Source organism: Lepisma saccharinum, chromosome 8 (genome assembly GCF_977018435.1).
Source record: "Lepisma saccharinum chromosome 8, izLepSacc3.1, whole genome shotgun sequence".
Lineage (NCBI taxonomy): Eukaryota > Metazoa > Arthropoda > Insecta > Zygentoma > Lepismatidae > Lepisma > Lepisma saccharinum.
The window spans coordinates 84,898,316-84,923,551 of NC_139236.1; the positions used below are offsets into that span (position 1 = coordinate 84,898,316).

General features: G+C 38.3%; 1 protein-coding gene across 3 annotated transcripts in view; it reads left to right on the top strand.

The window, feature by feature from the left end:
- The window catches only part of LOC145991609 (solute carrier organic anion transporter family member 74D-like), an 81,040-nt gene that overhangs the window by 29,843 nt on the left and 25,961 nt on the right, over positions 1–25,236 (top strand). For 2 of the 3 annotated variants that reach the window (XM_083127671.1, XM_083127673.1), the window contains exons 2-4: positions 15,633–15,933; positions 22,453–22,632; positions 24,836–25,039. In XM_083127671.1, coding sequence (XP_082983797.1) covers positions 15,666–15,933; positions 22,453–22,632; positions 24,836–25,039 — 652 coding nt within the window. In that variant the 5' untranslated portion in view covers positions 15,633–15,665. Of the gene's footprint in view, positions 1–1,416; positions 1,540–15,632; positions 15,934–22,452; positions 22,633–24,835; positions 25,040–25,236 lie in introns of those variants that run through there. The other variant, XM_083127672.1, reaches the window with a different exon arrangement.

Genomic DNA, 25,236 nt, shown 5'->3' on the forward strand with positions numbered 1-25,236 from the left:
CAACACTTCCTTTTCAATTCTATTATTTATATCGAAACTCTCCTTTTCTAGTATCAACATCGTCTTCCCTATCTTGTTTTCTACTTCATCAATTTTAAAAGTTACCACTCCTTTCTGGCATTTATTTTCCACGGTTTTCCTTTCCAAACTGATTGTTTTCTTATTGGTACCATTCCAATTTTTCATGGACTTCTTCGAGATGTTGTTTACATTCCTTTCTGAGTTTTGCCACTTCATCTTCGATCATCAGGTTTGTTTCATTCATTCTCATTTCCAAGACGTTTTTGTTTTCTTCACAGGCATTAGCTATTCTTATGTACATTTCTTTACTTTCTCTTCTTCCTTCTTCTCTCATATCTTTTAGTTTCTTATTACTTTCTTCGAACTTTTCTTCTATCTTCCTATTACTTTCTTCTACCTTTCTATTCTCATCAAGTTTCTCTTTTAATTCTCTGTTATTCTCTTCTACCTTTGGGCGTTGGTTTCCATGTGCATTGACATTCTTTGAAACAATTCTATTATATTCATTTCTCCAGTCTTCTTTTGTTTTTCTTTCAACTTTTCTTTCTTGCAGTTCTTACATATGTAGCCTTCTTCCGTTTCGCTTATTGATATATATTTTTCGTTTCTTATTCCTTCGCACATCCAGTGTCTCATTTTCTTACATGTTGTACAAACAATAATTTTTTCCTCGTTTCCTTCCTCTTCACAACAGCTGAAAGTTTCATTTTTCTCCCCATCATCCTTCATCGTATCTTCTACGTTCTCATTTCCATCTTTATCCTTATTCTCCATTTTCAATTATTCTTTCTCTCTTCGCTGTCTGGTTCCTAATTCTCTAGCCCCAAAAGTTGGTCGCCAATTATTATGCCACCTCCATTTGGTGCAAGGTACATAAATCTTAATTTTAAACCTCAGCTAGAATATCTACAGGGTAGGGTTCTTTGTAGACAACGAAACCAGACAGGTTGTCTTCCAATGGAGACCTTTATACGTATATAATATTCACAAACACAGGATACATGGAATCAGAATATTTACATGATAAGCTACACTCTTCTGTAATTTTCATTTACCGTCAATTTTCATCTCAGTCTGCTTCTTATTATTTTCTTTCTCGATTTGTATATTCTTCTATATGGACTTCCTTCTTAATGGACGGTCTGGATCTGAACTTACTTCTCACTGGAATATCTGGATCTGAACTTCCTTCTTAATGGACGATCTGGATCTAGACTTCCTTCTTAATGGATGGTCTGGATCTGGACTTCCTTCTTGGTGGATAGTTTGGTTATGGACTTTCTTCTTAATTTCCTTCTATTTCCGTTTTTTCTACGATTTGGAAATTCCTTTATCCTTCTTACAGTTTTTTTCCTTTAGGCTTTGGGAACTATACTAATTTCCTCCCTTCAGGCTGCGATTGGAACGCGCCAACACTAAATATGTCCAACCTAGAGTGTAGTTGGTGCCAAACGACTGACACGCGTAACCAAGAGTGCTGTGGGGCATCGACTGGAACGCGCCGCCACTATTGAAAAGGTAAATCAAATCAGACAGATTCAAGATCTGTTCAGACACAAATTTGTATCAATGCTTTGACTTCCTTAGTTTTCTGATTAATTTACATATGATCACTAGTTTGATTTATCGAGTATATACATTAATTTATTTCTTTTATATTTATTCTTTGTCTTCTTATAATAGATTCTTTTGTTTTTCATGTTTCCAATTTGCTTTGTTCTTATTTATGAAGTTATTCACAGATATTATGCTAATTCGTAATCCTGCAAGCCTTGTGCTGCCATCTGTATTCCTCTTTGGCAAACTATTTACATTATTTGATCCTATTGGATACGTAACAAACCCCTTCTCGAATGTATGACTATCAGTGCCGGATCTACAAATCTCATGTTAACAAATACACATAAAAAAAAGCCTAGAGAATGATTCAAAGCCTTTTTAACGCCCTCTTATAACAAGTAAATAAGGTAGGCTGGTCATGATAGAAGCGGGTTAGGCTCAAAAGGAAGCAAACCACATTGATGTTTTCCAAGCGGATGTCAACCATATTGATGGTTGTCATTGAATTCAACTCAATTTTTTTTTTGGGGGGGGACGAAGCTAAGTAAAACATAAATACTAATTTCTTTCTCTTTGCAGAGAGGGGGGTAAAGTTTTTTCTTTTTAAGTTGCAACTTAATATTAACCTTTGAAGAAATTGCAAATACATTAACTAACTTTGACAAACAAAAACATTCTATATCAGGCTACATCGAACTTTGTTTGCTGGACAAAATTCACTGCACTACAATGATTATGTAATTATACAACATAATACTTTACATATAATTTTGTCAGAATTTGATTGTTATATTCGGATTAGAATACTTATTCCAATAATCTTTTATAGAAGTGTAATATCTTCACTCATACATTTACATAAAAAGAAGGCCCAAATACAATTTCATGCAGGCAAGATCGATTTTGCCATTCCAAGTGTCCACCCTGTCGCCCCCTGTCTCAAGCACAAGAAAAACATTGAAACTGAGTGATAGCCCCACGTTATTGATTCTGTCTATTTCAGAGCAGAATCCTGCATAATTTTCCAACCTGTTGTGTGCAAATTTATGTAATATGTTGGAAGTTATACATGGCTCTCCCATAGGGGAAGACAAACAAGGAACTGTGGGCCTTCCTGATGGTGCAGTGGGGGTGTCGTTGCCTTATAATCAAGAGTCCCGGGGTTCGATACCCGGCGAAGGCACATAGTGGTTCGGATCCCACTTTAAACTGTAGGTCCAGCCCCGATTAGCCTTTTTGTGCATAAAGTGGACGTAAAACAACAATTCAATCAAATTACCAAACCAAAGAAACTATAGGGAAGCCCAGTCCCCTACCCCCTCCCTCCATTTTCGGCCTCGTTGTGATATGATATATATATAACACTGTTTTTTCACACCTGTAAAATAATACATTTGTTAAAATTATGCAGTCACAACTTTTCCCTGTTTAAAAATTGCACTGCGTTTCAAGCGAAATTCCAGCCTGATTTGATTCTAGTCTAACTGCAACGCAGGAGACCCAGGGTGGGCGATCTAAGGTCGGAATTTTTTTTCCGGCTTTGTTCTCGCATAAAGCGACTACAGGGCACACCCGATAGCGTAGTGGTAGCGTTGTTACCTTGTAATCAAGATGTCCCGGGTTCAATATCCGGGCCACATAGTGGTCCAGTCCCAATTAGCCTTACTGTGCATAAAGTAGACTTAAAACACCAATTCAATTAATCAATCAAAACCGGTGGGGGGTAAAAGCGGCCGGAGCATAGTACTGATCACATCACCTCCAAAATGTCCTACATCGAAAATATGTAGAGCCCTACCCCAACATACCTTAAATGTGCATTGATGACACGGTGCTAAATGCACAGTGAACACTCACTTTACCTTTACTTGTAAGTATAAATTGTATTCGTTTCTGTAACACTGAGTAACTACTATTTTTACATACTCATATACGAATCTTCTACTATATCAATGGCTGAAGGCCTCATAGAGAGTTACTTCTTTTCGAGTATAATACACATGTAAAAAACTGCCAAGTCAAAATTTGCTTCTTTGTTTTATAACACCTTTTGAAAAACCCTGATTGTTGCTAACAGCCCGAACAAAAATGTCTACGAACAGTATAAATAAGCACATTTGCATATCCAATGGCGATAGCAAACCCTGTGAATCCTTCGACTGTAACACAACGACGTTACCACTATGCTCGCAGCAGATAATAAAAATGTAAGGGAGAGAAAAAGAGGAAGACTCGGTTGTTTAAATATTTAGTAAACTTTCCGTATCCGGAAAACGCCTGAAACTCTATTTATGTCACTTTCCATATTCCTACTTAAGTATTCTGCATTGAGAAACATTGCTGAAAGTGGCATTTCGCTTTTTTCACGGAAATAATCTATATTTTCGACGTATGAAGTAAGTTTTGTTCGTTTCTTCTTCCTTTCGGTATCACGCAAAATGGCGGTCACAGTTTCACTACCGTAGTCGGCATGCAGTGTTTCCACCCCACTCCATCCAAAAATATCTACGTAGCCCCACAAACCAGTGACGCATAGCCCCACGAACCATTTCCGGTAAGGTTAGGTTAGGTTGGGTCACGTTTAGGTTACAATAGTTAAAAATTGGTTTAGAAAAAAATGCGTAGCCCCACACACCATTCTCGCATAGCCCCACAAACCATTGACACACAGCCTCACGAACCATTGACACATAGCCCCACGAACCATTTGCGGAAACGTACCTTCTTCAGTTACAAAAACACGTGTTTGGAAACACTGACCGGGCTTAACCGGGATTACGTCATTACACACAGGCAACATCCGGCTGGAAGGAAATGGATGCAATAGCTCTCGTGCATTGGTCACATATTTATATCGAAAAATACATGATTTACCGGCACAATTTAATGAACGATGCGAGAAAACACTTCCCCGAACTTCCACAAGTCTAAAGAAAGTGCATTCGGTAAGTAATTTCTCCTGTAAATTTTTAAAAAATCCGTTTTCCGGATACGGAAAGTTTACCAAATATTTCCCATCAATAGTATAAAATTAAACAGACTTATCTTATTTTTATCTTTGGGGCTTTTCCTACACGAAGCACTAACTATGTAATAACCAGTAGCTACTCACAAGCATTCACTTCACACTGTGGTTCGACCGAAAGCACACGTTCGTTATATAGCTTAGCGGAATACATTCGGGAAGATTCTCTTTCCACGTCAGTCCCGAAAGTTGTCGTTAACTCTATAATGTTCCGCAGTCGGATACACGATACAACGATGCAAGCGGAAGAGGCGTTTTCTCACTCTATTCAGGAACGTCACAAAACACCTGTGTGTCAGAAACTCCTGGTGATAAACTCCCTTCGTGTAATCTAATGTAATCACACGATTTTTTAAAAAATTTATTTCAAAGGGGCAGATTGAGAGTAGGCTAATAGAAAGAAAACTACATTGGACATACAAATTTTCCAGACCGAGAGAAACAACAGACAGATAAGATTTTACCCTATTTTCATCATGTGTAAGTTAAAAAAAATATATTTTCTCGCAGGAATTGTAAATTGAACATTGTAGTACACTTAATCTAAATACAGAGGGGATTCCAGGGGAGTACTATAGTGTTATTCCCACCTCAACTATCTGCCCCTTTCCCTGACCTCTGTATGCTTAGGCGAGCATTATTTACTTTAACCCTTCGAACTATAGAGAGTGACGTTAATTCACATTGCAAAAGGGAAGCTCGATCCCTCATCCACATTCCATGTCAGGTTGGGTAGAGGGTGATCGTAACAGTTGGGAGACCCTCCACAGCTTCACACTTAACTTAAAAACAAAAGAACTTACTCCCTGACCACATACAAATTTCTTTCTAACCGATTCACTCAGGCTCGAACATGTTATGCGCCTCTTTGCCAGAAGGCTTGGTAAAGGGCCCCCTTCACATCACAATGTTTCTAACATGCCACATTCTTTCAGCTAGTTCGCTCAATCTCTAATACGCTTTACCTTTTCTTCTCCTGTACTTGGGCAAAGGGGGCTCATAATAAAAATATCGTAAAGAAACCCCCCCTCGTCTTGTAGGGGGAGACCGGGGTCAAATGTAACAAAATTTGCAATAATTAATCACGGATTTTTATTGGAAACCATCCATTCACTCTTCGCCAATCATTGTACACACACAAAACATATTTATGATCCATGATATGTGTGAAATATGCAAATAAGTGCGGAAGGGTGTACTGTTACAATTGACCCCACTAATGGGGACAATTGTGAAACTCATAATAAATTAAAATAATTGGCGAGTATAGTGGGCTATCATACATAAAATACAACATACATACATTCATAAATTGTTCTCAGATTATGAACAGACTAACTTACATTTTAGTCTGAGAAACAGTTTGGACACTTAAAATTAATTTCACCTTTAGTGCATCGAACATGAGCCCATTCATTGCAAGTAATGCACTGAACCCACTGCTCTTTAGGACGGCTGTTTCTGTAGCTGTCAAGACAAACGAGGCAATAACAATCTTCTTCTGATGATGATGATGATCCAACCGTGTTCTCTTTTTTTCTGTAGCAATAGTTTCCGTTTGACTTGTTTCTTTACATCGCCACCAGATGTCTTCATGGAGCGGTTTCTACTTTCTTATTCTAACGCGTCTTTCTGTGGTGTATCTGTTAACACTGCAGTTCTTCGTCTGTTTCTTCCTGTTTTTCGTTTTGGCATTTTTTTTTTTTCAAAATCTGCCCTGGGAAAGGTGCAAACCTATTGAAGCAATTATTTTGGTCGGAGTTTGCACTGTATGGACTCTCGTCTCGTCTACGTTGTAGACATTGTGTGGCTCGAATTTATGCTCGTCTAGGAATTTGACATATTATCAAAAAAAATGTTTATTTCTTCGATTGAAGTTCATTGCTCTGGAAAGACTTGTTGCTTCCGGTCGGCGAAGGAACGGGGACGGATTCCTCTTCAAAAATGCACTCAGCCAGTCAACACCAGCCATCTCATTGTCACTCAAGTTCTTCGGAAAATTTAAACTGTAGCGAACGGCGCACTGACAGGCCAGCCGCCTCAGATCCTTGGTGGAGAGTCTATAATATAAATCAGCAGCTCTCTTCACATAATCTGTCAATATTTCCTCTTCATGCGATTGGAAGACACGGTTATGAGGATTGTATCTAGTTTTTGGATTCTTGTTTTCGCGTTTCTTATTACAAAACCTGTCGAGAGAGACATGGCAAAGTTCGAAATCCTTAGCGGCACTCCTCGCTGATTGGTCATTGTCTACAACAGCAGAAGCAGCAGCTTCCATCACTTCTTGGGGTGTCCCTCGGTCCGTTCGTCTTTCACGATTACGCGTCATACTGAAACAAACAAATACATAATATGTAATTAAATTGTTGGAGGGAACTACAAAGGAAAACAATTTAGCACACAACGTGAGTGTATATGGGGGCAATTGTAACATGTTACAACCGTCCCCGCTCGGTGTGTTATAATTGACCCAGCAACGCCATATTGAAAGAAAAGCGAAACTAATTTTAAACAAAAAAGAAGAACTTCTACTTACTTTTACGTGAGCTGAAACAGGATACAAATGCACGTGTGCTGGTATTCTGGAATGCTAACAATCACCTTCATGAATCTCAAGACAATGAAAAATCTGAAAAGTTTTTTTTTTTTTACGTTTGTGGCACAAAAACACGTTTTCGCTCCTACACAGCCTATAACGGTCCTTCGTGGCTTTGTTCACTCTGTCTCTCCGGCTACTTCAGCCATCTGCCGGCATTCAAGTCAATTAAAACAAACCCACAATCGCGACTGTTACAATTGACCCGTGTTACATTTGAGCCCGGTCTCCCCTACTACTACATAACGAGTCAGGGCCCTCGTACCGAGGATCTGGCCCCCGAACATAAGAAGGGCCCCCCACGATTAAAAAAAAAAAACTTAGTAGTGGTAGCCTACAGCTAGGGCCCCTCCCCGTTATCTTCCCCTGTCTGTGACATGTAGCGTCTGGGCCCTCGCACCAAAAGCAAGATTCGTACCGAGGATGTTGCTCCCGAACATAAGAAGGGCCCACGAGGGCCCCTTCCCGACATCTTCTACTACAACATATAGAGGCTGGGCCTCGTCAAAACCATCATAAAAGGCTACGGCCAGGACCCCTCCCCGATGGTTGTGTCCTAATTGCGAACAGTCCTAATTGCGAACAACGCCTAAATCGTCCTAGTTGCGAACACATAAAAGTGAGATATAATTTCTTGTCCTAATTTCGAACACATGAAACTGAAAAACCGTTTTCAAAAACAGATAAGGTAGTGACAGCTGGTTTGACTAACAACAATAGCCAACCTGATTGACTTATGGCGGTCTTCTGCTTTGTAAATCCATCCAAGGTAAAAAAAAATAGGCCACACTTTTATTATTAAATTATATATACTTTAGCGACTACTTTAATCATGCCAAATTTTCTATGATCCAACAAAACACTGATCAGTCTCAAGTCTGAAACTGGGTCCCTTTAAAATAAAATAAAAATAGTTAAATAGACTCGGTAAGTGGGAGAGAAACTTGTAGGTCCCAGGTCAGAAAAATGTGTTCGCGATTAGGACACAGTCCTTCGAATATATTCTGTTCAGGCAGCAAGTGTTCGCAATTAGGACTGTTCGCAATTAGAACGACACCCTCCCCGACATCTACTACAACATATAGAGGCTGGGCCTGGTCCCAAGTCGGGACGAGTTGAGACGTGTTGTTGAACCGGGCGATTCGCTTGAATTTGCTCACAAAAATGAGTAAAATCAGCCTCGCGCGAGGGAAACAGCAAATCCGAAGGTCAAAAGCAGGGTCCAGCGTAGTCAAATTTGAGGCCTTGCCACGTCCCTCGCGTGAGTATCTACCAGCTTAGCACAGGGGAGAGACAATGAGATACCTCTGGGCACAGATCAGGGTTACTAACGCTACAAATATATGGAAAGAAACAACAGATTTAACCCACTACTGAGGGTACAATTCGTACTATATTCTTGATTAATTATGTACAAATATTAAATATCTTTTGAAGTATTTTCATACAGTAATTTTCTTCTATTTTATTTTTTATTAATTCTAACCAATCTTCCTCGAGCTTCTTCTTCTTATAATCAATATGGCATCTTCTTCTTATGGCCTCTTCTTCTTATAATCAGTATGGCATCTTCTTCTTATAATTAATATGGCGTCTTCTTCTTATAGCCTCTTCGTCTTATAATCAGTGTGGCATCTTCTTCTTATAATTAATAAATCTTCTTCTCCTTGTATTTAATAATTAAATTACCTTCTTCTTGCAATTAATAAGGCTTCTTCTTATAATGATTCTTCTTCTTATCATCGCTACGGCTGCTTCTTCTTGTAATTAATACATATTGTGTATTTTTTCTTCTTTCTTTTCTTTATCAATCTTTTCAAATTGATGGAAATATTAATAAAACCGATCTCCCAAACAAACAAAGAGAAAGGGGTTAGTTAAAGATCGCCGCCTGGCCGGCGCTAACCTTAACTTGGAGCTACAATGTATGCTCCTCCAAAAGTGCTTGGGTGCTGCCGTGAAATGGCGCTACACCTGGGGAAAACAACCCAAAAGCCGCACGAAACTCTCAGTTCGTGGGAACTGTAATAGACACAAAATCGAAATTGCAATTCGACTTCTTTACTTTTGTATATTAATCGCTTATGTCATTATTGAATGATAATTCCCCTTTTCTCCTTATTTATATCCTGTTATTATTTTAAACTTACTTATTTATTTTCTTATAATTAGTATTAATATATACAATCGTTATTTCATCATATCTGCTCTTTCCGTTGTCTCTATTTACAATCATATAAGTTCTCCTGGGTGGTGCCATCTCTTACCCACTTTCCAAACTTATTTATGCAGCATCTTTTATAACCGTTGTTCCTCTTGCATGCTGCCATCTATGGTCCTTTATTTCAAAGAAAAGCAACGCAGTTTGTGTACGTGACACAAAATTCCCCTTCTCTGGGTAAAATTTTTCCTTCTGAGAAGATTCGTATGCAAGGAAAAATTTTCTTCAACATCCATTCTTAATATTCACTTCTCATATGTACCGTTCAACATTTGTTTAACGTCTTCCGTACAATTATATCTTTTTACATTATCTAAATTTTCTCTTCTTTAATACCATTTACTTCTTCCTCAGCGATAGCGTTGATTTCTAGCCTAATCACTTCCTCTGGTTCCTGATTTCTCTTTAGGGCCTCCCCGATGGCGCAGTGGTAGCGTCGCCGCCTTGTAATGAAGGGGTCCCGGGTTCGATACCCGGTGGAGGCACAAGTGGTTCGGATCCCACTTTAAACTGTAGGTCCAGTCCCGATTAGCCTTACTGTGCATAAAGTGGACTTAAAACACCAACTCAACTCAACTGAACTGATTTCTCTTTAAAGGTGCTCTACTTAGAGTATCTGCAACATGGTTTTCCTTTCCTTTTATATCTATAACATCAAAACTGTACTGTTGCAGTAATATCCCATCTCGTAAGCCTTGCATTCCACTGTCTTGCAGAATTTAGCCAAACTAGACTCTTGTGATCACATACCACCTTGAATCTTCTGCCTTTCAGATATGCAGAGAACTTTTCTATTCCAAATATTATCGCCAAACACTCTAGCTCACTTATAGTATATGCTCTTTCAAAGTTCTTCAAGCTTCTCCTAGCATAATGTATTACATTATCTTCATTGGATTCGTTTTTCTGAAATAGGTATGATCCCAATCCAATGTTCGATGCATCTGTGCCTAAAAAGAACATTTTCCCAAAAGCAGGTTGGCTTATGGCTGGCGCTTGTATAAGGTCTTGCTTAAGTCTTTGGAAAGCCTCCTCTTCGTCTCCTTCCCATTTCCATTATATATGTTTTCTTAGAAGTTCGTATAATGGCTTGGCTTTGCTTGCGAAATTATATATAAATTTTGATCGCCAATTACATACTCCCAGGAATCTTTGAAGTTGTTTCCTTGTGTTTGGTCTTGGGAACTTGCTTATAGCGTCATTTTTGTCTGGGCACATCTTTATTTCACCTCCAGATACCACATGACCTAGGAAACGTATTTCTTTCCTTGCAAAGAGCATTTTTCCAATTTGACAGTTAATCCTGCTTCTGCCAATTTACTTAATACCCAATCTATTTTTTCTATGTGTGTCTCCCAATCTTTTGTATGTATACACATATCATCCACATATATAGCAAGCCATTCTCTTGTTTCTATGCTAAATATTCTATTTAGAGTCGTCATAAAAGCTGATACTGATGAATTTAAACCATATGGAAGCCTTCTAAATTGAAATAACCTTGATCCATATCGAAACGCTGTATATTTTCTAGACTCTTCTTCTATTTCTACCTGAAAGTATCCCAAAGTCATATCAAATGATGTGAAGTATATGCTGCCTGAAAAAGTGTGTAGTAATTCATTTATTCTTTCTACTTGATTTCTGGGAAGTAGAACATGTTTATTTAGCTCTCTTAAATCCAGTACGGGCCTCACACCTCCGTCCGGTTTATCTACCACGTGCATTGGGCTTACGTGTACGCTATTGGAGTTCTCTATTATCTTCCAACTTAGCCATTTCTTCAATTCCTTTTCTACAGCTTCTCTCTTTGCAAAGGGTATAGGATATTGCTTTGACACTATTGGACTCGCTGTGTCTACCTCAATCCTATAGGTGGACATCCGTCACTCCTGGGCGTTGGCTAAATATTCCCCTATGTCTCAACAAAATATATCTTAAATTTTCTTTTTCATTTTCTGAGATCCAATGACACTCATCCACTTTAGCTTGTATTTCTTCTTTCGATGCATTGTATTTATGGTCCTCTATTTCGACCTCTTTTGCATATTCATTTTCAATTATATCATCGTAGTCTTTCTTCTTATACACTGCATCATGTTTATGATATACAAGACTTTGCTTCCCAATGCCTATTTCGCTCTCGGAACCTTTTATTTCATCCTCCATAGGGATATCTACTTTCATGTTCTCCATTGATTCTAGATTTAGCCGTTTTTCTTTTATATGTATGTGCCCATTGTAATTTTCTAAGAAAGGTACTCCTAGGATTATATCACACCTCAAACCCTTTATCACCATAAATTTTACTTCGAAATGAGCTCCTCTGATGCTCATCATGATGCGTACCGTGTCCTGAATCTTGTATTCTTCATTTCCCGCAGCCATAACTAATCTGACTTTGTCCTTTTCAAGAGCGTCTAATTTTGCATGGGGGTATTTTTTATTTAATTCTTTGCCAACATTTATAGCTCATTACTTCAACAACGCTCCCACAATCGATCAAGCATTTAACCTTAATTGTTATTATTTCTGCTTCCACATACAATGATCTTCCAGGTTTTAAGTTTTCAAAACTCGGCTCTCCAATTAAAAATAACTTCAAAATTCCTTCTTCATTTATCTTATGTTCTCCCTTCATATATTCATCATTTTCCTTTGCTCTCACACCTGGGAGTTGCTGCGAGAGCTCTACAAGTTTAGCCTCTCGATCGATTCCACATTCCTCGACTCTTCATTTATCTGCTGCCATCCAGCATTTCCTACTTCGTTCTGCACTTGGCTTCTAACTAATTCCACTGCTTCTCTTCGCTCTTCATTTAACTCAGAATTTCCCCTCTCGTTCCTCTCGTTGTAATTGTTTCCTCTAGGTTGCCTTTCTTCTATCTCCATCCTTCGTTCTGAGTTTCTTTGATTCACATTTTCCCAATAATCATTTCTTCCTCTATATCCGCGGTTTCCTCTCCATTGTCCTATATTCCTTCTATCATAATTTCTTTGCTCTTCCTGAACATTATTTCGCCTTCTGCCGTTTCCGTTATCTTCTAAGAATCCTCTTCCTCTGCCTCTATATGCATTTCTGACTTCTATGTTTCTAATCCCGAATTCTTGTTTCCGGAATTTCTGCTCTGGACGTTGTTCCTCTTCAGGATAATGCCTCTTAGGATAATATCTACCTTCCTTTTCCTTATCCCATGACCTTTGAGTCTTTTTCAGCATGTCATCTGTTCTGAGGTAGTCTATCAAATCTTCCACCTTCCTTATCTTTACTACAGCCACCGCTCTTTGCGTCCATATTGGTAGTGTTTGTATCATTTGTCTAACCAACTCTTCCTTACTCCATTTTTCATTCAAATTTCTGAAGCTCCTTAACGTTTCCCATGTGTGTGCTTCCAAACTCTCAACCTTGGACCAATCTATATATTTTCTTTTCAATGTCTCCAATTGCCTTTCCCTAATTTCCTCACTACAATAATATTCCAAAAATCTTTTACTAAACTCTTCGAATGTTCCAAACTTGTGCTGATTTAACTGATACCAGCCTACCGCAGACTTTTCAAAACATACTTCGATTAGGTCCAGTATTGCCTGGTATTCTCATTAGCTTCACGTTAGTTGTTAGTTCCTTCAGGAATTTCCGTGGACACTTGTCAGATATATTTCCATTAAACTTGGGCAAGTGTTGTAATTCATTAGTCTTAGGGATTCTTGTCTTATATTTTCCCTCTTCCAAATTACTTCCGTTTACTTTGTCCAACCATCTTCCATTGTCGCTCCCTTCTTCACTACTTTTCCATTTCCTTTTCTTCCTCTGATGATTCCTTTTATGCTTTATTTCCTCTTCTGTAGTCGATTCGTCGCTACTACTTTCCCTTTTTATTCTGATCTTTTCGTACACTTCTTTTCCATCATTTCCTTCTCGATTGAAACCTATTGGCTTATCTTGTATTCTCATATCCTCTATTTTAGGGATTATTCCTCTCCATTGAACTTTATTCTCTTTCTTTCCTTTGTCGATCTTACTTTCGAGGGTTTGTATTTTCTTGTTACTCTCCTCTAATTCTTCCCTAACTTCTTGTCGTTCTCTAATTATCATTTCTCTGAATTTCAAAGTTTCTTTTACTGTTGTTTCTTCTGTCACAATTTTCATTTCTACTACTCTGTTTTCTACTTCATCTATTTTGGAGATGTTAATATCTATCTGCTTCTTATTTACCAAAATTTTGTTTTCTAAACCTGTACTCCTCTGCTGGCATTCTTCATTCACTCTTGAAGCTTCTTTTTCGATCTTTCTATTAGTTTCTTCATGTCTCTCATCTGCCATCCTTATCATTTCTTCTATCTTTCTCTCAAATGCTTTCCTATTTTCTTCACATACTTCTGCCATCTCTTCTATTTTGCGATTATTTTCTTCCAACCTTTCTTTAACTTCTTTGCTGTTTTCTTCTATTTTCTCTTCCAACCTTTCTTTAACTTCTTTGCTGTTTTCTTCTATCTTCGCTTCCAACCTTCTGCTGTTGTGATCTTGACTTTCTTTTATTTCCATCATCATTTTCATCAACATCTCCATCATATTTTGTTCTTTCTTTCCTTCCTTTCCTTTAGCTTTCCTTACCTGCATTCCTTGCATTCATATCCTTCTACCCTTTCACATATCTTCTCATATTTTTCTTTCCGGATTCGTTCACATAACCAATGTTTCCTTTCTTCACATATCTTACACTGCATTATTTATTCCTTATTTCCTTCTTCACCACAACATATATATTTTCCTTCTTCCATTTTTGCTTTACTTATCTTTCCAAATTCTTATTCTTCGCGTTATTTCAACGTCTGGTCTGTATCGAGCCCCACGTTGGGCGCCATTAATCAATGCCACGTCCCTCGCGTGAGCATCTACCAGCTTAGCACAGGGGAGAGACAATGAGATACCTCTGGGCACAGATCAGGGTTACTAACGCTACAAATATATGGAAAGAAACAACAGATTTAACCCACTACTGAGGGTACAATTCGTACTATATTCTTGATTAATTATGTACAAATATTAAATATCTTTTGAAGTATTTTCATACAGTAATTTTCTTCTATTTTATTTTTTATTAATTCTAACCAATCTTCTTCGAGCTTCTTCTTCTTATAATCAATATGGCATCTTCTTCTTATGGCCTCTTCTTCTTATAATCAGTATGGCATCTTCTTCTTATAATTAATATGGCGTCTTCTTCTTATAGCCTCTTCGTCTTATAATCAGTGTGGCGTCTTCTTCTTATAATTAATAAATCTTCTTCTCCTTGTATTTAATAATTAAATTACCTTCTTCTTGCAATTAATAAGGCTTCTTCTTATAATGATTGTTCTTCTTATAATCGGTACGGCTGCTTCTTCTTGTAATTAATACATATTGTGTATTTTTTCTTCTTTCTTTTCTTTATCAATCTTCTCAAATTGATGGAAATATTAATAAAACCGATCTCCCAAACAAACAAAGAGAAAGGGGTTAGTTAAAGATCGCCGCCTGGCCGGCGCTAACCTTAACTTGGAGCTACAATGTATGCGCCTCCAAAAGTGCTTGGGTGCTGCCGTGAAATGGCGCTACACCTGGGGAAAACAACCCAAAAGCCGCACGAAACTCTCAGTTCGTGGGAACTGTAATACACACAAAATCGAAATTGCAATTCGACTTCTTTACTTTTGTATATTAATCGCTTATGTCATTATTGAATGATAATTCCCCTTTTCTCCTTATTTATATCCTGTTATTATTTTAAACTTACTTATTTATTTTCTTATAATTAGTATTAATATATACAATCGTTATTTCATCACATCTGCTCTTTCCGTTGTCTCTATTTACAATCATATAAGTTCTCCTGAGTGGTGCCATCTCTTACCCACTTTCCAAACTTATTTATGCAGCATCTTTTATAACCGTTGTTCCTCTTGCATGCTGCCATCTATGGTCCTTTATTTCAAAGAAAAGCAACGCAGTTTGTGTACGTGACAGCCTGTTCCGGGAGCCCTATTTACTACCTACTCCCATGCTTTGAGACATCAACACAACACCGTATCCTACATAGAGCAGTTCCGGAAAATCCCACCAGATGGCATATCGGATAATTTTAATCGCGAATAGCAATATGTCTGAAATTTGAATTTTCAACAACATGCTGCCAGTCTATTTATATAAAATGTATTTCTTTCAGGTGGCGGCCACGTTCTTGAACTTTGAGGCCAAAATGATGAAATTAAGACCATTGTCAGTTCTACGAATGGACTCGGGAGAAGAAAGTGCCCAGTTCCACGCGCCTGTGATAAAGACCGCAGAAGTTGACTGCGGATTGAGCAAATGCTGCACCATTCAGCGGCTGGAGAAGTATGCTAACCACAGGGTGTTCGTGATCTTCCTCTCCGTCGTCGGTCTCGTCCACGGAGCAGCGGAAGGATATTTCAGAGCCACCATCAACAATGTCGGCCAGAGGTACAACATATCGCCAGAACTTCTAGGTAAGTTTCCAGTCATGTGTATGGCAACACTGAAATGGGGCGTTTCAAAATTCACGCTTTTCACGAAGAGAACTGAACTTTGTGAAACAACTTTATAACGGTCAAATATTGAGTGACAAGTAATTAATCTAATTGCCCGTTAGTAGGAATTAATTGCAATTGGTAATATTAATATCCGTCGCGAATACAGGTGTCTAGCGACTGTCTTAGCCAGCACTAGCTTGCTCAACCACCGTTTTTCGCCCGAATTCGGATTTACATGCATTCTTATGGGAATAACAAGAAAAATGCAACTTCTAAACCAATGGACCGAATTGGATGAGATTTCAACCAGCGGAAGACCACATCATCAAAGTACTGATTCCAAGATTTGAGCCTAATCAGAACAGAACTACGGGAGTTATGAATTATTAAAGATTCATCGCTGGATTGAAAGGGAGAAGCTACCCTACTGAGTTGTCCTTGCTTTTCGTGACTGAATACAATGGAGGAAGAGTTAGCCTAATCTCTGCGCGAGGAGCTGCTACCAGGGGTTAAGGACCGGAGTGAGCATTGACCAGGATAGGAGGACAACGGTCAAAGCACCAGAAACAATAAACAAGCACCTGATCATAGAGGGTAGTGCGTCACTACGTTCAAATCTGGAATAAAAGGGATGATTTGGAATAGCGAGACACAGTTTTGCACAGTTTTGCCTACAATCGCCACCGGAGTGTGAGCTACGCGCGACCGAGCTGCGAGTTGCAAGCGGACCCGAGGTCTGGATTTGTTTTCCTCGAGTGAGTGTTTCAGAGCCATGGAGTAGAGCAGAATAGAACCAGGGGGTCCTTCTCCCCCTCGCCGTCTACGCATCCGTGCACATACGTGTGGTTATGTGAGAATAACGCCAGACACGTCCACCCGTGTCAATCGTCCGAAACAACGTCCTAAGTAGTAAAAGTTAATAACATTTGATATCCATGTGAAACCGCGAATGGCTAATCGCGTATATTCGTCTCATCGCCCAAGTCATGTATCTGTACTTACGAGTGACCGCGAAGAACTGACCTATTATTGCGCAAGTTGTCGTATGGAGTCGACAGTGAACGAGTGAAGCCAGGATCCGATGATGCCAGATGGAGCTGCCGACTGATCCACTTTCGCCAACCAGGATAACCGCGAGGTGCAACAATGGAGTATGGAGACCTTCCAAAACTGTAGGACCACTTTCACCCAACCCAGGTCAGAGGGAATGCAGCGAAGGTAAGATCCAACCATGTGCGTGTGTGAGAAAGATGACGACTATCTACCGCGAATCTGCGTGAATCAAATCATTGCTTAACTTAAATCAGTGCTATGGCATCCCTAGGCATCGGTATTCCGGCGGAAGTAATCAATGTTGAAGATGAGAGTTTATGTTAACCGCAAACAATAGTTCATTGAATATATATATACCTTCAGAAAAGATAGAAGGGGTTCGCACAAGGAACCATTATTCACTTTATACTTAAAATCCTAAACGGTAAATTGTAAACGGCAATGTAGCCAAGACATAGCAAGAGTATGGTCAAAGTAGTAAATAATCTAACCTTTGTATTTGTCATATTGTCGCAATATGCCATAGAATGAGAGAATGAATGTGAGATCGAGTGAAATAGGGCAAGATGTAATGTGTATTTATCTGTGCTTTAATATATGTGTATATTCAGAAACACCGTAGTATTATGTAACGTCATTTCAGGTATTTAAAATCAAATCCTCCTAGGTTTATTCTTGGTAACTCCGACTGTTAGGCACTTATCCTGACCGTATTATAATTCATGTAATGTTTAATTCGCCCAGCAGGTGAGGCGAGCGATTCTTCGTTGTTGCGTTGCTAAGCTCAATTCAGTTGAGTTCAGTTGAGTTAATTAGTTAGTTATTAAATTAGCAGCCCGTGACAACTTGTTACCTGTGGAACGTTCTTAAATTCCTTAACGACAGCGTTTTGTTTCTGAAGAATTGATACACACGTAGGATAAAGTTACAGACTTTATCGTTCCATCTAATCCTACTCTATGTTTCTTACAGTGGAATGCATGAGTATTACCAAGCAAATTGTCCATCACCATGTGTAATTCCTTTGTTTTACAAAGTGAGAGGCTCAAGAATTAAAACAAAACACGAGACAAGCAGCTGATAGCCTCTGTACTAGCACACACAATAATCTATTCCTAAAAAACACGTAAGATGAAGAGAAAAATTAAAGAAAATAGCCCTGGACAATTTGTCGAGCAATACTTGTGCATCCCATTGTACCTGGAAGGACACATGGAGATAAAGTTTGATGTGAGCAAATATAGATGGCAGCACCAAGGAAGAGAAGAAAAAATAACGTTTCTGTCCAGGAAATTGTTGTCTCTTACGGTCCTCTTCTGTACAATTTTACACATTTACTTTTTTAACCGTGCAAAGTAATGTTTTCTTAGTATATGCTTCATCCGGTACCAGAGCAGCATAGACGCACGCACACCTGTCAACAAGGGGGCATCTTATATTTATATATCTTAATTTGAAATCCCTACATATGTTGGTTCCTTTCCTCGTTGTCGTGTGAACTGAATGTCTGAGGATATTGTTAGAATGACTGTAGGTTTCTAGAATTGATAGTAGAGACAAAATTTATTGTTAAATTATAGTGTGTACAATTGTACACATTGTTCCTCGGAGTTAGTGAATGCAGCATACTCAGCCCTGCATGTACCTTGCCTCAAGTAGCTCGTTTTGTTCATTATAAACAATTGTCTTTTTTGCAATCACCTTTTTTTTGTTATATTGTTGTAAATTTGTCACATTGTTATATAACTTATACATGTTACAATTGAGAAAGCGCCAGTGTAACATTGTATGTAATTATTATATTTTTGGATTTAGTGTGAAATTTAGAACCAAGAGAGAGCTTATATGTGAAAATATAATTTAACCCTAGAACCACAACGAGGGGTTCTACTGACTACTAAAACGATTCCCGCTATTATTCAGAGTTATAGGCTCTTGGGTCACATATGACCCAACGTTGTGATTTGTGTACATTATTCGTCTATGGTGAAAATGCTACGTAAATCATATTGTGTGGTATTACAGTTAATTACTTTCTTATCTGAACTTAACGTGCACAAATATAAGTGATTTGTTTATTTTAAGTTAAATATTGCGAATATATAAGCAATAAGACACTAAATATTCACCTAGACAAATGCTTAATATTAAAACTAACAAAAAAAACCACTGTTAATAACATTGTTCTGTAAACAATATAACTTGACATTTTGATGAATTTCATTCTGTTTTGAACTTAATATACTCAAATGTAAGTAATTTCCTATTTCAAGTAGAATAAATGTTATTCAATGCCTAAATAATTTGTTCAAATGTAGGGTCATAGGTGACCCCACGTTGTGATTCTAGTTCCAAGAAATGCACGTTGTGGTACTAGGGTTAATATTAAAAAAATAAAACGAATTGATAAATCATGGTAATTTTAAAAAGAACACTACATATTGTGCATGTATTACATTGTAAAATAACGACAATTTTATGAAAAAAATAAAGTCTGTATTATCTTTGCCCTCTGGTAATCTTGTGTACAATTGTAGGCTACACATCATCCCGTTGCCATGGTACTAATGAAAATAGTCATAGTCATATGTTGCACATACACAATTTATACACAAAGAAGTAATTTTTTGAACGATAAGCCTTAATTCTGGATCAAAAGGGTTAATAAAAAGGGGAAAGTGAAGAAGCTAGTTAACAATGATACTGATTGTAAAAAGAAAAGGGTAATTGTACGAGTATGTATATATGTGTATATAATAAAATAAAATAAAATTCTTACATGCATGAACATGTGAAATTATAAGAAGTGGGAAGAAAGATTTAAATTTGTGCTGCTGTCTCGTAACATTTTGTTAGGCCAATACCAACTCCATGGTGGAAATTTTGATGTGCACCGTGATGGCGATTTCCAATCGCGACCCACAAACTCTTGGGTGTGCGACACTATCACTGCACCAACTTGGGAGCGCTTTCCAACCGCAGCACCAAGTCCACACTATTTGCCGAGTATAGTATAGTGGCGGTGCGTTCCAATCGACGCCCGAAGGATGGAATATTAGTTTCTCGAAAGTCACCAAGGTCCAAAATTAAGGGAAGGAGGTTTGGAAAAAAAAACGTTAAGGAATTCATCAATCTAAGGTGAATCGAAGAAGGCAGAGAGGAAATTAATCCACCCTTGCATCATAAGGACCCATTAGGACTTGGTATCAGTGCGACGAACAGGGACTTGAAATCTAATGTTGCGGCGAGATTACAATGGCAGATTAACTCCTTGGGAAAGTAATGAAAGCGCGAGTAGTATATACGAGGGATTGCAAATCAGTGAAGGATCCACCAGCAAATACACCTACAAGACCTCCATTACTTAAGAACGAAGACAACCCAGCCGAGAAGGAAGGTTCAACCCAGAATTAAGGCAACTCTCCCAGAAGGATGCCCAAGAACCAAAGAAGGAACCCTGATGTCCCAAGAAGAGAATTCCAATGCAGACTAATGAAGAATGAATGCATCGACCATACGACCCATATATTAACGATTAGTGAATGTTGGTTGGTTGATCTGGTGTTTTAAGTCCACTTTATGCACAGTAAGGCTAATAGGGACTGGACCTACAGTTTAAAGTAGGACCGAACCACTATGTGCTTCCACCGGGAATCGAACCCGGGACCCCTTGATTACAAGGCAACGACGCTACCACTGCGCCATCGTGGAGGCCCTAGTGAATGTCGTCAAAATTAATAGAATTATTGGACACAGAATATAATGATGATTTTGAACTAAATACTGAAAGTGTAATAAGATGTCAGAGATCATAAATAAGAATATTGGACTTTTAGTTAGATGTTTATCGAATGGAAATCATTCATATATTGATACATGTAGGATATATATATATATATGTATATATATATATATATATATATATATATATATATATATATATATATGAGAGAGAGAGTGTGTGTGTGTGTGTGTGTGTATCAGGGTGTCCCAGAAATAGGTGGTATAACTTCAGGAGAGTGTTCCTTACATGTAAACAATGAAAAATGTTTATATGAACATAGGTCCGGAAATGTTAGGTTACCGAGTTATAGGCTGTCGTAACACATGCTCGCTGGAATTCGTCTATCTTCCACAAGTGGTTTCCTGCAACACAACCAGGTATTTCATGGGTGGTACATGCTGAGTGGGCCTTGTTGAGACCTTGTACACCAAACAGAAAGGAGCAGATATGCACTTCATGTATGGTTTGGCAGATGGCAAGGGCCATTCAGCATGTACCACTCATCAAATAGCTGGTTGTGTTACAGGAAACCACCTGTGGAAGATAGACGAATTCCAGTGAGCACATGTTATGACAGCCTATAACTCGGAAACCAAACATTTCCGGACCTACGTATGTTCATATAAACTTTTTTCATTGTTAACATGTAAGGAACACGCTCCTGAAGTTATGCCACCTATTTCTGGGACACCCAGTATACACGTCCGTCTGAGATTATAGGATTGATGTAATGAAACCAAGGTAACACTTTACTATACCTGAGACAGATTTCTTCGAATTTACAGGAGAAAGTACTTCTGCAAATCATTTTCTGTATGGTTGTTGATGTTCGGGAATGTAATTTTGATTCATTTTAATGCAAATGCATGTGGTTTTGTACGAAAATCTATTTCCGACGCGCTATTGCAGTGCCGCCATTTGCTTCCTGCATGAGAGCACAATACGCTCTCGTATTGTCCGTATATACTAAATTGAACAAAAGGAATGCTAATGGAACCAAACCTAACAGGCCTAACCTAACCTAGTAGGCATACCTCGTCCCCATGATGGTTTGTGGGGCTATCGTGAATTTTTGGGCTAACGTCAATGGTTTTTCTGGCTCAAGGAACGATCAACGGTAAGCTATCGCCATGTTGTGTGTGGAAATAAACAAGAACAGTAAGTACTCGTAAATGTAAGAAATATACATTACTTTCCTAACAAATTCAATTATTTCACCTAAATAAGTGTTCCGGAATGCAGAATAGTACGTTAGCAATGTAAAAAAGTGTGAAAGAAATGATTCCCAGGTGTCTCAGGTATAGTAAAGTAGTACCGAAACCAATACACAATACGTATAACCCATTAATGGTCTCCATTGGAAGATTCACTGTCTGATGGTTAGCCGCGGTAAAAGTGTTGCCATCTATGAGGAACTAAATAGAGAAACGATTGTGAAAATTGCTCTGAATGAATGATTTACTTTACTTCACGTTTCTGCGACTTTTGGCTAATTGCGAAGAAATCCCCATTCTAAGATCATCTGTTAGCCAAGATTTTGACTTCAAACCTGACACAAACTCATTAAAATTGTATTTCCTTGATAACAGTGATGGATGAATAATTATCGATTCAGCGTTTGTTAAGTTCATTTTAAAAAATATTTTATATATTTTCAGAGTCTCTTATGCTCGCCAGCAAGGTTTCGCAATCACTAGTTGCTCTGGCTATTGGATACTACGGTGGCAAGGGAAGAAGACCACGGTGGGTTGGATTTGGGTTCCTGGTTGAAGCCATAACATGTGGGTTGCTGGTTCTCCCAAGAGTGCTGTATGGGCCTATGAGTGTTCCTGTTACGAGTAAGTAATATTATATATATACCTATGTACATACACTGCCCGGGGTGTAAGGTGTGACCTTCCACATAGTACACCCTGGACTGCTTTTTGCAGACTAACGAGGCTCTGGCATCTGGATCTACGGGCAGTATAATCCTCGTAGGTCTGTGTGTGTTGTCCTGTGTTTTGTCCTTATGTGTACTGAGTGTATACTTGTACCAAATGGGTTATCTGTAAGTATCTTCAATAGATGGGCTTCGTGTGCCATTAGGATACGCACAGCCGCCATGTTTGCAGACAATTTTAATTGTAGTTTGCAAGGAAATATCCACAACGTAGAGTTCGTTGCATCTCCAAAAAATGCATGTTTGTTTAAATCTTCTGCCCGCCGCTTGAATTCCGTGTGCATACAAGAACTGGCCTCAATCATGGCTGTTCGAAGTCATAATTCAACAGTTTGTGACGTAGGTGAAACACGTCTATTATCTACGAGATAACGCATCAGTTTCTTCAAACGTAATTGTATTATTCTTACTTGCTCTGTTCGGTGTATGAACTAACCACACGATTGTTTTCATTTTTTGTTAATATTTTGGATTTTACTACTTTCCATTGCTGAAATACTCGTTCTTTTTTATAAGAGTATCTAACTCATCTCATAAAAGTCAATAACATCGCTGCACGCCTAACAATTTTGTCTAAATCCCACTAATCAATCTGAAGTCATCTTTTATCAGTTAATACCCTGATCAACCAACCTGTATGTACTTATCTTGATTATGCGCGTAGATCTGGCAACATGGCACTCGGTTGCCATGACAAACGGTGCTGCCATCTGTTTTCGAAAAATTACTGCAAAATCACCTTAAGTAAGGCCTTAAAGCCTCAGCTTTTAACCGAAGTCAGAATATTTTAGTTCTCCGACATTACAGTTATATTTCAGTTAAGGCAAGGGGCGGGAGACGAGTGCAAAATAGCTGACGCACCCAAAATTTTAAATTCATTCATTCATTCACATTCACTGCCCAAAAGAAAGAAAAGTAGTCAATGTACTAAATGACTGAAAGAACCATAAGAAGAAAAATAATTTATGGAAATAACAGAACGAAAGAAATCGTACTTAAAGACGAATCGGTTCTTGGTTTCACGAACAACATAGCAGAAGAATATATTCGTCATTTCAGTGTCATCTGTAGCCTTCTTGCTTCCTTATTCTCTTTGCCATCAATATTACTATTTTTTTCTCTTTTGAGGAGTGTTTGTACGTGGACGTCCGGAAGGGGGGCAAGCGGGGCCACGCTGCCCCCCTGGAAAATGAATGTCCACCTAAAAAGTATATAAGTCGCACAGAATTTCATTTCAGTCATAGTAATTTATGTTAATTATTATAAGGATATTGAAGAAATGTCATAATTTCTAACTGAAACAATGTTTTTTGAGGGGGATCACTATTATGGGGGAAAATTTGCCCCCTTTGCCCCCCTGGAAAAATCCTGGAGACGTCCATGTGTTTGTATATGATAGGGGGTTGTTTGGTCGAGTTTGGGGATAGGAAAGGGGTGCTTGTTTGGATCAACATGGAGACAATTGTGGATGCTTCTGCAAATAATTCTAGAAAATGTATTGACTAGGGACATGGCATCCACCACTGGATGGCATTAGATGCGCTGACCACGCGCCACACAATGACAACACACATGGGCGGGTGTTCCACAACGGAGTTCAATATTTTTATATTTATTTGAGGTTAATTATAATTTAATGAAAAATAATCTAAATATTAGAAAATCAGTGAAAAATGAATGAGTAACTGTAACTGAGTTACTTTCTCAAATGAGTAACTGTAACTGAGTTACTTTCTCAAATGAGTAACTGTAACTGAGTTATTTTCTCAAATAAGTAACTGTAACTGAACAACTTTCTCATATAAGTAACTGGAGCCAGTTACTTTTTCAAATGAGTAGCTGCAACTAGTTACTTTCTCAATGAGTAACTGTAACTGAGTTCGTTTCTCAAAGTAGAAATTGAAACTTATTTATTGAGCCAAGTAACTTTAACTTTGCTACTCTTAAAAAGTTTATCTTGACATATCTTTTAAGTTTTTTGCCTAATTATGCATATATGTAATTAGATTTTTCTAAGTCATATTGACAATGACATACAATGCTCTGTGCTAAGTGAGAGTAGGCGAGTGCGTTTATTTACCACTATTATTATTTTGCAGACAACAAATCACCATTTCTCTGTGACGTCACTAGATCCGAAAATAGATCAAGGACTACAAAAACCGGCGAATCGTGGTGGGTAACGGTGTCCCTGCTGTTTCTCACCCAGTTTGGTTTTGGAATAGGAAGCATCGTGTTCATGGCGCATGGCTTAACGTATCTGGACGACAATGTGCTGGAAAAGAATAGTCCTGCATTGTTGGGTAAGCAGTGAAATCAACTTTACAAATGTTGAAACACATTCAGTTTACTAATTGAGTCTTTCTCTGCATGCATTGCCTGGATATCTTTGTTTACTTTGATCTTAAACAAGGATATATTCAGACAATACTTTCTGGGATACACTCAACGTAATCTTTTCATTTGTCTAACATTTCGTAAAGGAAGCGATTGAGTCTAT